The sequence below is a fragment of the Muscardinus avellanarius genome (assembly GCF_963383645.1).
Source record: "Muscardinus avellanarius genome assembly, chromosome: 1".
Lineage (NCBI taxonomy): Eukaryota > Metazoa > Chordata > Mammalia > Rodentia > Gliridae > Muscardinus > Muscardinus avellanarius.
The window spans coordinates 175,730,297-175,742,974 of record NC_137786.1 but is presented as its reverse complement, the minus strand read 5'-3'; the positions used below and the strand labels follow the sequence as shown (position 1 = coordinate 175,742,974).

General features: G+C 54.4%; 2 protein-coding genes across 2 annotated transcripts in view; one reads left to right on the top strand and one right to left on the bottom strand.

Annotated features, from left to right (window-relative positions):
* The first annotated feature begins 856 nt into the window (after positions 1–856).
* Positions 857–6,803, top strand: UCP2 (uncoupling protein 2). Its single transcript, XM_080698370.1, has 7 exons — positions 857–880; positions 3,827–4,048; positions 4,195–4,405; positions 5,187–5,381; positions 5,459–5,560; positions 5,865–6,045; positions 6,422–6,803. The coding sequence occupies exons 2-7, from the start codon at positions 3,923–3,925 to the stop codon at positions 6,534–6,536; spliced, it is 930 nt and encodes a 309-aa protein (XP_080554496.1). The 5' UTR covers positions 857–880; positions 3,827–3,922; the 3' UTR covers positions 6,537–6,803.
* A 3,972-nt stretch (positions 6,804–10,775) lies between these two features.
* DNAJB13 (DnaJ heat shock protein family (Hsp40) member B13) overlaps positions 10,776–12,678 on the bottom strand; it is a gene marked incomplete at both ends in the record, with an annotated part of 12,560 nt that continues 10,657 nt past the window's right edge. The window contains 3 exons of the mRNA XM_080695893.1: positions 10,776–10,929; positions 11,790–11,866; positions 12,432–12,545. Coding sequence (XP_080552019.1) covers positions 10,776–10,929; positions 11,790–11,866; positions 12,432–12,545 — 345 coding nt within the window. The remainder of the gene's footprint in view (positions 10,930–11,789; positions 11,867–12,431; positions 12,546–12,678) is intronic.

Genomic DNA, 12,678 nt, shown 5'->3' with positions numbered 1-12,678 from the left:
GCTCCCGCCGCGTGGAGCGCTTCCCGCTCTTTAATTTCCCTTCTCTCCTCCCAGCCTGGTCTGTAGTTCTCTCTCGGATGCTTTTTCTTTCTCTCCTCACCCTTCTTCAAACTCCCTTTTGTTCTTCCCAGCTCTAGTCCACTCGGCTGGAATGCAATCCTTCCACTCCTCCCCGCTGGCCACGAGGCCCAGCCTGCCTGGGGTGGGGGCCCTCGGCGCGACAGCGATGACCAGAATGACCCTCCCCAGGCGGCTCCGACTCTGTGCCCCAGCGCCTTTCCCGGGGCCCTTCTGCCGGGAGGAGGCTTTGAGCTGCTCCATCCGGACGCACTCCCAAACCCTTTACCTCCCCGCAGCCCAGGCCTCGTCCCTAGCCATCTCCCAGAGAGAGACTGGCCGTCGTGACCTCCTCACTTCACTCGCACTCGGCAGAGGCTGCTGAGGGGCGGCTGTCTAGAGGACTCAAGAAAACAAGGCTGGAAGAGAGCCAAGAGCCATAGGAGCGGGAGGCCTCGGGAGCTGACGCCCCGCCCCACCCCACCTCGCCCTGCCTGTGTACTGTACTTAGTTCCTGGTTGCCCTGGGCACAATGGGCCCGTCCCCTGCCCCCAAGTCTAGACTGAGTGGGCTGTGTGTCTTGGGCAGGTGGCCCTTGCTGGGGTGTGGTCCTTTAAGGTGGATTTCTGAATTTTCTGAACTTTTTTCCTTTGTCCTCACCCACAGGACACATAGTATGACCTTTAGGTGTTTCGTCTCCCAGCCATTTTCTATGGAAAACTACGGGGATCAGGCCATGATAGCCCCTGGCTGCTTCGAAGAACGGGACGCCTTTAGAGAAGCTTGATCTTGGAGGCCTCAACCTGAGACCTTGCAAAGCCGGGTAAGAGTCCAGGTTAAGGGAGTGTCCTGCTGGCACAGGGGAAACAGACGGCAGGACACTAACAGAAATAATCACCACTCTCCCGTGAAGTGGCTCACAGTTCATAAGCACCTTTCTCACCCCTTTTTCTACCATGGTCCCCTTTTTTTAAATTTTCTCAGTACTGGGGATGGAACCCAGGGGCATTCTGCCACCAAGCTACACCCCCCAGTCTTTTTTTATTCTTGATTTTGAAACAGGAGATGAGGCTGGCCTCGAACCTGCTATCCTCCTGTCTCAGCCTCACAAGTACTGAGATTACAAGCATGTGCCACCACGCCCAGTTAGTGGGCCCCCCTTTTCTAAAGGAGGAATCTGTGGCCCAAGTGGAATGTTGATTGGCCCCCAAGTCACCCTGGAAGCCAGCAGCAGAGCTAAGAAAGAAACCTATTGTTCTAACTTCATATTGCTGACTCTAGCTTAGTTTTTTTTTTTTTTTTTTGGTACCCAGGGGCATTCTACCTGGGATTATAAAGGTGTGCCACCACACCCAGCTCTGACTCTAACTTTTGACTGTTCCTGAGACTGAAATTAGGAGTTGGGTGTAGTTTTTGAACTCAGAAACTGGCTGCCTGGAACTATAAAATATTAATTTTCTGGGCCAAAATTTTACTTATTTTTTTTCATAGGGTCTTTAGTCCAGGTGACCTTGCCCCATACCCACCCCTCTCAAGGACCTGACATTGCAAACCAAGGCAGCATTCAAAATGGCAGCTGAGTTTCTGCCCCCCTGTCTTTGAGCTGGGTAGCAGCTAGTCTTCTCTGGCTTGCAGGATACCCGGCAACCCAGATCAAAGCCAGGCATGTGGTAGACTCGTGCCACCCTATCTCTAATGCCCAGAGATAGGACATTAGTTACTCCTACCATCTCAGAACTATGTAAGTGACATGAGAATTTTCCTTGTGAAAGGCCCTGTCTGTGCTGAGGAGGTGGGCATCAGTGCAAAAAAAATAATAGAGCTTGGGAGCCTGGAGACAGGGTGCTAATAAGTTCCCATCCTTAATGTGGAAGTAAGGGCAGCTGCCTCACAGGGCTCTCAGAGGGCTTAGTGAGCTGACAAGCATCCTGGACAGTGGGGTAGAGCACCTCTTTGGAGAATGGGATGTCAAGAAAGCTGGGGAGCTTCAGACCACCTTCATCAGCCCATTCTGCCATCAGCACCAGCTCGCCGAGCCCCATGTGGCTGACAAGGCTCCAGGGAAACATGGTAACTCTGGTCGGGCCCTGCCTCATCGGTGGCGTGTGCAAAGCAGTTGCTTTGATGATTTACCCCTGGATTTCTGTTTGCCCCAGCCACCTGGGAAAAAGCCCAGGAGGAAGAAGCTGAGTAAGCAGTTTGTTTCCATGGGACTCCTGGGTTCACAAGTGGCTCCCATCGCAGCATCTCTCCTCCACTGGCTAGATCTGCTCCTGAGCCCCAGCGACAGGGCAGCCAATCAGGCTGAGCCCAGAGCAGCTGCTCTGTGAAATCAGAGAAGTGAACTCAGGGGAAGGAGAAGCAGGTCACCCTCCCCCACTGGGTGCTGGGCTCACTTCCTCCCGGGCAGTGGAGGAGGGTATTGTTCCAACTCTGAGAACAAAATGGTGCTTTTGGTTTCCTGTTATCACTTTTCATAGCTCTGACCCACTCCTCCCCATGCCTACCTCTCTTGTGGAGCTGTGGCTCCCCCACTGTTGGAGGAAAGGCCTTTTTGTAGGTCAGGAGGAACCTGCCACCTGAGTGCTCACTCAGCCCCAAGATTTCACCCAGCATCTTTTTAAGACCCAAGTTATGTTTACCTGGTCTAAGCGGTCCTCCTCACCCCTCTTCCTACCTCTCTCCAGATGGAGTTAGTCGTTTCCTTCTCTGCAGCAGAGCTAAGACAGGAAGTTATTGTTCTAAATTCATTTTGTTGACTCTAGCCTTTGACTGTTCCTGAGACTGAGATTAGTAGTCAGGCGTATATTTTGAACTCTGAAACTAGTTATTTGCCTGGGATTATAAAATAGCACTAGCTTTGGCAGTAACTACATTTTACTTTTCTTAGTAGGGTAAAGTAAAAACAGGCTTTCTGCTCCATATTCATGGAGTATGTTCTGCAAAGCCCCAAAGCAGCTTGAATCCCCTGCCAACCCCTTGTGTCTGACAGTACACTCCCAACACCCATGCATGTTGGGAGTGTATTGTTTAAAAAATGACTACAGAGCCTGAGCTGTGTGGGGCTGGGGAGGGATTGATTTAGTCATCTCATCCCTTCCTTTTTTCCTTTTCCAATAATTCCAGCCCCAGATGGGCGTGGTGGTGTATGCCTGGGAGGCTGATAAAAGAGGGTTGCAGGCTCAAGGACGGCCTTGACGTTTTAGTGAAACTCAGCAACCTAGCAAGACCATGTTTCAAAACAAAAAAACAAAAAGGGCTAGGGATATAACTCAGAAGTAGAATGTCCCTGGATCCAATCCTCAGTACCACAAAAAATAGTAATAAATAATTCCAGCCCCAGAAGAACCTTTCTTTCTTAGAAACCCAAACTTAGAAACCCCAAACATAAACCTGTTGGTCTTTGCCTGCCAGGCAGAGTTTGGCAGAAACCTTTCCCCACTTTGCCAGCCCTCCAGAGGTTCCAGGAGCAGGACATAGGCTTGATTGGATTTGCACCTGCCCCCTGGGCTGTGGGGAGGCCTGGGTGAGGATTACCTGATCCGTACCCTCCCTGGATGGAGGGAGCAGGAGGAGCCTTCACAGTCAGTGAACTCCTTAGGCAGGACTTGCTTCTCTACCTCCCACTTGAATACCTCCAGAGCTCCTGTTTCCAATGTGGGGCCACTGAGCCCTGCTTCGGGGACTTGGTGCTAATAGGGAAGATGGGGGTGCTGAGGAGGGAGAGCCTGGCAACCCTTGCTGATGGGACTTCTCTTCTTTGGCTTAGATTCCGGCAGAGTTCCTTTATCTCGTCTTGCTTGTTGAAGGTGCCCCCTTCTCGAATTTTTCTCCATCTCCTGGGAGGTAGCAGGAAATCAGAATCATGGTTGGGTTCAAGGCCACAGATGTGCCTCCTACCGCCACCGTGAAGTTCCTGGGGGCTGGCACAGCCGCCTGCATCGCAGATCTCATCACCTTTCCTCTGGATACTGCTAAAGTCCGGCTGCAGGTAAGGAGATGAAACCTAGGGGCCCTGGTCTTGATGGTATCCAATCAGTTCTTCACCAAGGACAGGGGGGTGTTTGGGAACATAGAGAAGAAAGGAGATGGGAAGCGACGTGCCTATCCCTGCAGCCACCCTGCTTGGCCTTGCAGATCCAAGGAGAAAGTCAGGGGCCAGTGCGTGTTGCAGCTAGCGCCCAGTACCGCGGCGTGCTGGGCACCATCCTGACCATGGTGCGCACCGAGGGCCCCCGCAGCCTCTACAACGGGCTGGCGGCCGGCCTGCAGCGCCAGATGAGCTTCGCCTCCGTCCGCATCGGCCTCTACGACTCCGTCAAGCAGTTCTACACCAAGGGCTCTGAGCGTGAGTGCAGGGCGGGGACATGGGCCACTTAGCCTTGGTCTTCTTTTCTTGCTGGTGATTGATCTTAGTGCGTATAGCAAATAGTCCTTTAGGCCTCACAATCCCTAGGAGGCTCAGGAATGGAGAAGTGGAAGGAGCTCTAATCCAAGTTATTCCTGAGCACGTACGTGGGCTCTGCTGGGCTTTGAGCAGGGCATCGTGTCAGTTCTCTGACTGCCTTGGGAGGAGGTGGCATCAGGTTAAGGAAGAAGAGACTAAGGCTTGAAGTGGGGTAGGAACTTGGTCACACACACACACAGTGGGGAGCCAGAAAATACACACGGGACTCTGCCTCCAAGGCCAGCCTTCCTTCACTTCTCCTTAGCATGACATGTCGACCCTTGGTGACACGTGAAGAAACAGAACAGAACGTTGACTTCCCCAAAACCACACGGCAGGGAAAGGCAGATCTGGAATAAGAACCACAGTCTTAAGAGTCCCAGTCCATCGGAAACCCACCAAAGGGGTTCTCATTTGTTAAGCAGAAATGGTTCTGATTTCTTGGGGACTGTTGAGTGGCTTAAATGAAAACATTTTGTGAAAGAAAGCAACAAGGGGGGGAATACGGCTAAGTCTCATTTTTCTCCGTATTCTTTGCTGCATCCTAGCAAGTAGTAGACATTCACAGATGCAAGGAGTTCTTAGAGCTGGCCTGGACCCTGTTCCTGAAAGTTAGACTATGTCACATGGTGGTTTTGGCAAGGAGAGACCCATCCGGCCACTGACCCTGGTTCGCCCACAGATGCCGGCATCGGGAGCCGCCTCCTGGCAGGCAGCACCACTGGTGCCCTGGCTGTCGCTGTGGCCCAGCCCACGGATGTGGTAAAGGTCCGGTTCCAAGCTCAGGCCCGGGCTGGAGGTGGTCGGAGGTACCAAAGCACTATTGATGCCTACAAGACCATCGCCCGAGAGGAAGGGTTCCGTGGGCTCTGGAAAGGTGGGTGCCAGACATTTACCCTCCCCCAGCTTCCTCCTTCCCATTCCCTGGTCTCACATGGGCTCTTCCTGCTGTAGGGACCTCTCCCAACGTTGCCCGTAATGCCATTGTCAATTGTGCTGAGCTGGTGACCTATGACCTCATCAAGGACACCCTCCTGAAGGCCAACCTCATGACAGGTGAGTTAGGGTAGAAGGCGCGGGGGTCTGGTTGGTTGCCCCAAGTCCCACCTTTTCATCGTCTTTGTCCTTGGCTTGTCGAGTGAGTCTGTGTTTTCTGCCATACCAAAGCTGTGTGGGATGGAACTACTCTTTGCACGTGGAGGAGTCCGGCCAATATTGGCCAAAGGACCCCTTAGGTCCTCATGGCAGGTCCTAGCTGGAGCCTCTCTTTAAAACCATGACACTCTTAGCCGCTGAGTTCTCTTCCCTTCTGGAATGATGGGTGAGGGGTGCTGATCGCCGTGCCCCCGCTCCTTGGCAGATGACCTTCCTTGCCACTTCACCTCCGCCTTTGGGGCGGGCTTCTGCACCACCATCATCGCCTCCCCGGTCGACGTGGTCAAGACGAGATACATGAACTCTGCCTTGGGCCAGTACAGCAGTGCCGGCCACTGCGCCCTCACCATGCTCCGCAAGGAGGGGCCCCGAGCCTTCTACAAGGGGTGAGCCTCTGGTTCCTCACCCAGTTCCAGGAGTGGCTGCCCATACCTATCACAGGAGGGAAAGCTGCCTAGAAGTGAGAAGCAACCAAGAGCTTCTAGCACCCCAAATTTCTAAATGTTAAAATAAGGACTTGGGGCTGGGGCTATAGCTCAGTGCTAGAGCACTGCCCAGCATGCTTGAGGCCCTGGGTTCAATCTCCAGCACTGAAAAGGGAAGGGTGGTGGGATTCCGGCTCAGGCACACAGTGGTGGGGCTGTGTTCACCAAGTCTTCTGGGCCCTTTGGGCTGGGGCAGCCAGCTTGGATTGGATGCCAGGGCCGGGTGGGAGGACCAGAGGTGGAGGTTCCCCGGGTGACCTGTGTTTTCTCTCCCCAGGTTCATGCCCTCCTTTCTCCGCTTGGGTTCCTGGAACGTGGTGATGTTTGTCACCTATGAGCAGCTGAAAAGGGCCCTCATGGCTGCCCGCACTTCCCGGGAGGCTCCCTTTTGAGCCTCTCCTGCTGTTGACCTGGCCCCTCAGGCTTTGGCTTTGCCTCCAGCCTGACTCGCTTCCCCTCCCATCCCCTCCTCTTCCCACTATCTCCCTTCCCTCTCTCTCCTGCCCTCCCTCCCTCATCTCCCCATTGTCTCTGCATTGTGGGGTCAGCCCCATCTGACAGTGAGGAGGCCTGGCACCAGCCAGGATCCCAAGCCCCCGGTCCCCTAGAAAGTTCAGCGTGATTCGCCCTGACCCCCAGCCCTGCCCAGCCAGCCTGTCGCCCATAAAGCAAGCTCAACCTTGGTGTCTCCTCCCTCTCTCGTACCTGCTCCCAGAGGTCTTGGTCCAGTGGGCCCTTTTGGCACCTGGTGGGCCAGGTGGAAACTACCTGACTTCAAAAAGGCATGTGATCCACTGCAGGGCCCATGGCAGTCCCTGGTCCACTTTTCTCCCCAGATCCATGCTGGGGGCTGAGGGCGAGTGGAGGAGCAGCCCAGAGAGGCTGCAATGGCTTTGTCCTCGCCTCCCTCTCCCTTGCTGGCTCACTTGAGCTTTCACTGACTCTGGTGCCCCGGTGCCTGCCTGCCCAACTGGCCCAGGCCTGTCGACCTGGAAAGCAGGTGGGCTCCTGTCCTCCCTGCCTCTCCTGGGCTTCCTGGAAGACTTGGAGGAACTCGGGAATCTTAGATGCTGTGGGCTTGCGTAATCCATTTTACAAGTGTTACAAGTGGCAAGCCCACTTCTCCAAAGTCCTAGCTAGATATAGAGAGAACTGAAGTGGGGCTGTTTCCATCTTCCATAGCCACGCCCTCGGGAGGAAGTGTTGGGCCGCGGGGCTGGCCTGACTGCGCAGGTTGGGTTCAGGCTACAGTACAAACATCCGGCTTGGGCTTTACCTGGGTTTGGAGTCTCACCCTCACCCCAGGGTAGGGATTCCAAGAAAGCTTTGACAAGCCAGGACTTTGGCTACACAGGGCTTTCAGCCTCTGTCCTCAGAGGCAGGTGGGCAGGGTTATTTCTGTTTTAAAAGGCGAGGGTCTGAGATCCCAGAACAGGTATGGCCCCCTTTATAGATGTCTGAGGGCTGAGGCAGGCCAGGCAGGTAGGTAGATGGTACGCAGCTGAAGCCAGGACAGAGGCTCAGACTCCCTTCTCCTTGCCACACTCCTTCCCCAGGCCTGATGCTGGAGGTCCTTGGAGAAGTGTCTTTGGCAGCTGTGGAGCCAGGGCTGGAGAACAAGGCTTCCCTCTCCCATGCTGAAGCAGTTGACCTTGGTGGCCCCTCCCCTCATTAGCCGACCCCCAACACTGGAGAGCAAGAGGGCTGGAGTTAGAGTGGTTTCTGGAAAGGGAAAGGAGGGCCCAGGATTCCTCAGCTTCCTCCCTAGCTTCTGATGAGTTGAACTTAATAGTCCCCAGGAGGGATAGGCTGAGTGCCAGGCAGGGTGAGAGGGTGACAGGCCTGCCTAGGTTCTCGGTTACGCTGTAGGGAGTTGCATAGGGGTGAGGGCCAGCCACTGCCTACATCCTGCTACTCAGTCCTGTGAGGCATACTGCTATCACTGAGGAATGGGGCTGGATAGGATGAGCAATCTTTATTTCACCAGCCTTGTGTCCCAGACACTGGGGTGGACACTGGACCTCCAAAATTCGTGGTTCTGGGTGTGACCCTGGGAAGATGAGACTGGAAAGGTGGCAGGGACCACTGGGAAACACATAATAGGCCTCAATGGTGCTGATAAAACAGACTGAAAAGCCCAGTCATGACTACTGAAGTCCATTGAGATAATAGGAATCTAAAGGCCTAGTTGGGCATGGTGGCATACACTTGTGATCCCAATACTTGGGAGGCTGAGACAGGAGGATCACAGATTCAAAGATAGCCTCAGCAAGTAGAGAGACTCAAACTTAGCAAGACCCCGTTTTCAAGTTAAAATTGAAAGCCAGGAGTGGCGGGACAGGTTTGTAATCCCAGTACTTGAGAGGCTGAGGCAGATTGCAGGTTCAAGGCCAGTCTCAGCTACTTGTGCCCTCTGCAACTTAGACCCTTTTCAAAGCAAGGAATAAAAAATAGGGCAGGGGTGTGATTGGAAGTAGAATGTCCCTGGGTTCCATTCCCCAGTGCCAGACGCACAATCTAAGGGCCCTTATCATTAGGCTGAAGACCAGGCTTTCTTTGAGCCTGGTCCTGCTCCTGCAGCTGCCTGGGAGAAGGCCTCAGGTTCTAGAGTTTCACAGTAGGGCTTGCCCACTCAAGGTGGTATTGGGGTTTCTGGAAGCCCTTCTACCTCCGGGCTATGCTCCCAGACCTATGTTTTTATATTTTTATTTGGAAACAGGGTCTCTTAAGCCAGCGCGGCTAGCTTTGAACCTGCGCAATCCTCCTGTCTCCACCTCCCAAGCGCGGGGATTACAAATGTGCGCCATCATGCCCGGCTCCACCTGATTTCTATAGGACTAGGGCTGTAATCCTAAGAAGCAGGTCCAGAGAGATGAAGTTTGCCCAAAGGTTCACATCTGGGATTTCAACAGGTGTGCTTGACTCTCTACAGACTTCTGACTACTGTGCTGAAATGTTCCCTATAGCAATGCTTGCTTGGTCAGTCCTCATCTCAAGAACTTGCTGCTGCTTCTCTGTGGTGGCTTTAAAATGGCTGCGAAGGCCAGATGCCTTGGCATGTGCCTAGAGTCCAGCTCCTTGGGAGGCTGAGGTCAGAGGCTTGTTTGGGCCCAGGAATTCTGGGCTTTTTAAGCCAAGTATAGAAAAGCTCTAGTTTAAGAAAAGCAATTTAAGCCAGGCGTGGTGGTACACACTTGTAATCCCAGCATTTGGGAGGCTGAGACAGTAGGATCCCAGTTCTCTGATAGCCTCAGCTACTTAGGCCCTTTGCAACACAGTGAGACCTGCTGCAAAATGAGAACAAAAAAATAGGACTGGTGGTGTTGCTCGGAGGAGCCTGAGACCAGAAAATTGCAGGTTCAAAGCCAGCTTCAGCAGCTCTCAATAACCTAGGGACACCCTGTTTCAAAACAGTCTGGGGTATAGCTCAAAAGTAGAATGCCTTTGGGTTCAGTCCCCAGTAACACACAGAAGGCAGTTCACAGGAGCCAAGGGCAGGCAGGAGCACTGCTTCTCGGGGAAGAACAGCCTTGGTGGGGGGGTTCCAAAGGTAGCATCCAGGGGCTGACCTGCCATAGTGTTCCGCTCTGGGGGCTCCTCCCTCCTCCCTGCAGGGTCGAGGGGGCTGGACTTCTGCAGCCTGGCTCTTGAGTATCTACAATCACGGGTGCTAGGTGAACAGACAAAGTGAGTGTCCACACAAATGCAGGGCTGGGGTGGGACTCAGTAGAACTCCCCACCCCAGATTTAGTCCCTACTTCCACCAAAAAATAAATAATATGGCTCCTTGAAGGTGGGGATTCCCAATGTGGACGACAGGGGGCCTCGTCTGCATCTCTGAGGCCACCCTAGAAGAAGCCATCTTTCCATGATCCTGGACCTATCCTAGCCCACACTCCAGAGAGGGGACTGGGCCTTAGCACAGAAGAGAGGCAGGAGGCACTGTTGCCAGCGTTGAGAGGCCCAGCAAACCCAAGCATGAGTTCACCAAGCACTTTCACATCCACAACCCCACATAATCCTCAAGCCCGTGATGGGGAACAAGCTCAGACACAGGCGGTCACAGGTACGGGGAGGCAATGGCAGGGCGGGGCCAAGCCCTGGTGTCCTGCCTCCCAGACCGCCCTGCCCAGGGCCCATTCCACAGACAAGGGAATCCAGGCCAGAGAGGCGCGTGTGTCCTCACGAGCCTGCCTAACCTACGCTGGCCAGTCTGGGACATGGCCCCGAGGTTCTGGTATCAGCTTTGCCACCTAGGCAAGCTGGGACAAGCCTTTTTGTTTTTGTGGTTTAGTTTTCCTGTGACGTAGCACTTCTAGAAAAGTCAGAACAGAGCTGTGAACCCCCAGCAGCCACACAACCTGCTTTCTGCTTCTGAGCTGGGGGTATAGAGGCTTTGACCCCTCGGGGACCTGCCCACGCCCAGGGGGCCAGGCGCCCAGCCTCTTGGGACCCAAGAGGACTACCAGGAAGCTCCTCCACACTCTCCAGGGCATGGTTGGGGGATAAGAAATATATCTTTATTATGTTAGCTTGAGGTTCCATGCCATCCCACCTTCCTGTCACCTGTCACAGAGGCTGGAGAGAGCAAGGCCCCCCTGAGCCTTCCACCCCCACCACGGCCCCCAGAGTTAGGTCAGCAATGCCTGGCGCAGCATTTGCTTCTTCTGAGGTGTGAGGCGGGTGGGAAACTGGATGTCGAAGAAGATGAAGAGATCCCCTTTCTTGGTGGGGTCCTCAGGCAATGGCATCCCTTCATCTGGCACCTTCTTGAAGTACTTGGGACTGAGACGGGGAGATAAAGGGAGCTGTGGATACCAGGAGCAGCACCTAACTGGTCCTCAGCTCCTGGCTCACGACACTGTAGGAACGGGAGTTACTGCACCTTCCACCAGGGGGTGCCCTGGAGGCAGGGCAGGAGAGGAGGCTGGCTTCTTCCAAACCCCTGCTCCCAGGAAGGCCTGTGCACGCTAGTCCCTGCTGGAGGGTCCCAGGACTCTTGTTTTAGGTATGGCAAACAGGGCAGGGGTTCTGGGCTGCTGAGCAAACCTGCCCACGCAGAGAGCCTTTCTTAGGGGATGCAACTCAGAACTCTATGAGAAGTTTGGGGGGTGGGAATGGGACAATAGGGATGGTCCAACACTGGTGGTCTCCAGCGTCTACCATGGCTTTCTACAAACTAGAAAGGGCATTCCTTGTGGTAGTGAAGCGCAGCCCACAGCCTGGCCAGAGTGCGAGCCCATTTCAGTCTCCCCACCCTCTCGGCACAACAGTACTGGACAGATCTATTTATCTTCCTTCCTTCCTTTCTTTCTCTTTCTTTTTTTCTCTCTCTTTCTCTTTTTCTTTCTCTTTATTTCTTCCACTGGGGATTGAACCCTGAGAGGCATTCTACTTCTGTGCTAAACTCCCTGCCTGATTTTATTTTCTATTTGGAAACAGGATCTCACTAAGTTGTGGAGGACCTCGTTAAGTTGCTGAGGCTGACTTCGGACCTGCGATCCTCCTGCCTCAGCCTTCCAAACACTGGGATTACGAGCATGCGCCACCACACCCAGCTTCTGGACAGATCTTTCTGATTCCACCCTCTAAAGTTCAGGCCAGCCTGTCTCTTGGCTACCAGGACCCACGGCAGAAGCACTCACTGGATAATGTCATTGATGGGGATGTTGAGCAGGCGGTCATCTAGGGTCTTCACCTCCACGGTGCAGCAGGTGAGGGCCTGGAGAGTTTGGGGGCGCAGGAGGGTCACCATGGCCGTCCCATTAGATGGTGCTTAATGAGCCTTTGTGCCAGACTCTGAGCACCAGGAAGACAAAAGGCTGTTCAGGAACTACTAGGTGATGCCCTGGGCCATCAAGGAGCTATCAAGGAGCACACAGCCTGGGAGGTGAGACCCATGTTGATAGAGTGCAGGGATTACAAGAGAGAGATGGAAATAATGGGGTCTGTGGGAGCTGAGGAGGGTTCCTCGCTGTTCTGGAGCGGGAGTCGGGGCCTGCAGGGTGAGGTGGACAGAGAGCAGTGCCTGCAGAGGGCCAGGCGGAACAAGGACAGAGGTGTGAACACAGGGCAGGGCAGGGTGGCACGCAGCATGGGGATGTGTCTGCAGGGATGCTTGGAGGAGGTGCTGAGACAGCCGGAAGGGTGGCAAGGAGGGCGCAGCATGTAAATGAGAGGCAGGAGGGCCTGCTGCTCAGAGCCCGCGGCAGGCACAAGAGAGAGCGGGGCAGAATCCCAACTGAGGTGGCCTCAGTGGGGGCCCCTCTTGCCCTTCGCCCACTCACCTTGCCCAAAGGGATGGGGTTCACAAAAAAGAGGTCATCGTTCTCCCTGCGGAAGCGGGGGTGCAGCTTCTCCTTTACGATGAAGATGATGTCCGCCGGGATGATGTTGGGGCCCTGGGCAGGGGAGGTCGGGGGTGGGGGGACAGGGGCTCACTGACTGCGTGACTTGGCCAAGCGCCCGGCTCTACTTGCCTCTGGGCCTTCATCTGTGCAGTGGGGAGATGAGACCGGGTTTTCCAGAAGGGCC

Coding starts and splice junctions, on each gene's coding strand:
- UCP2 (XM_080698370.1), top strand. CDS start 3,923: ATGGTTGGGTTCAAGGCCACAGATGTGCCTCCTACCGCCACCGTGAAG. Junction 4,406..5,186: donor CTACACCAAGGGCTCTGAGC/GTGAGTGCAGGG, acceptor GTTCGCCCACAG/ATGCCGGCATCGGGAGCCGC. Junction 5,561..5,864: donor GAAGGCCAACCTCATGACAG/GTGAGTTAGGGT, acceptor GCTCCTTGGCAG/ATGACCTTCCTTGCCACTTC.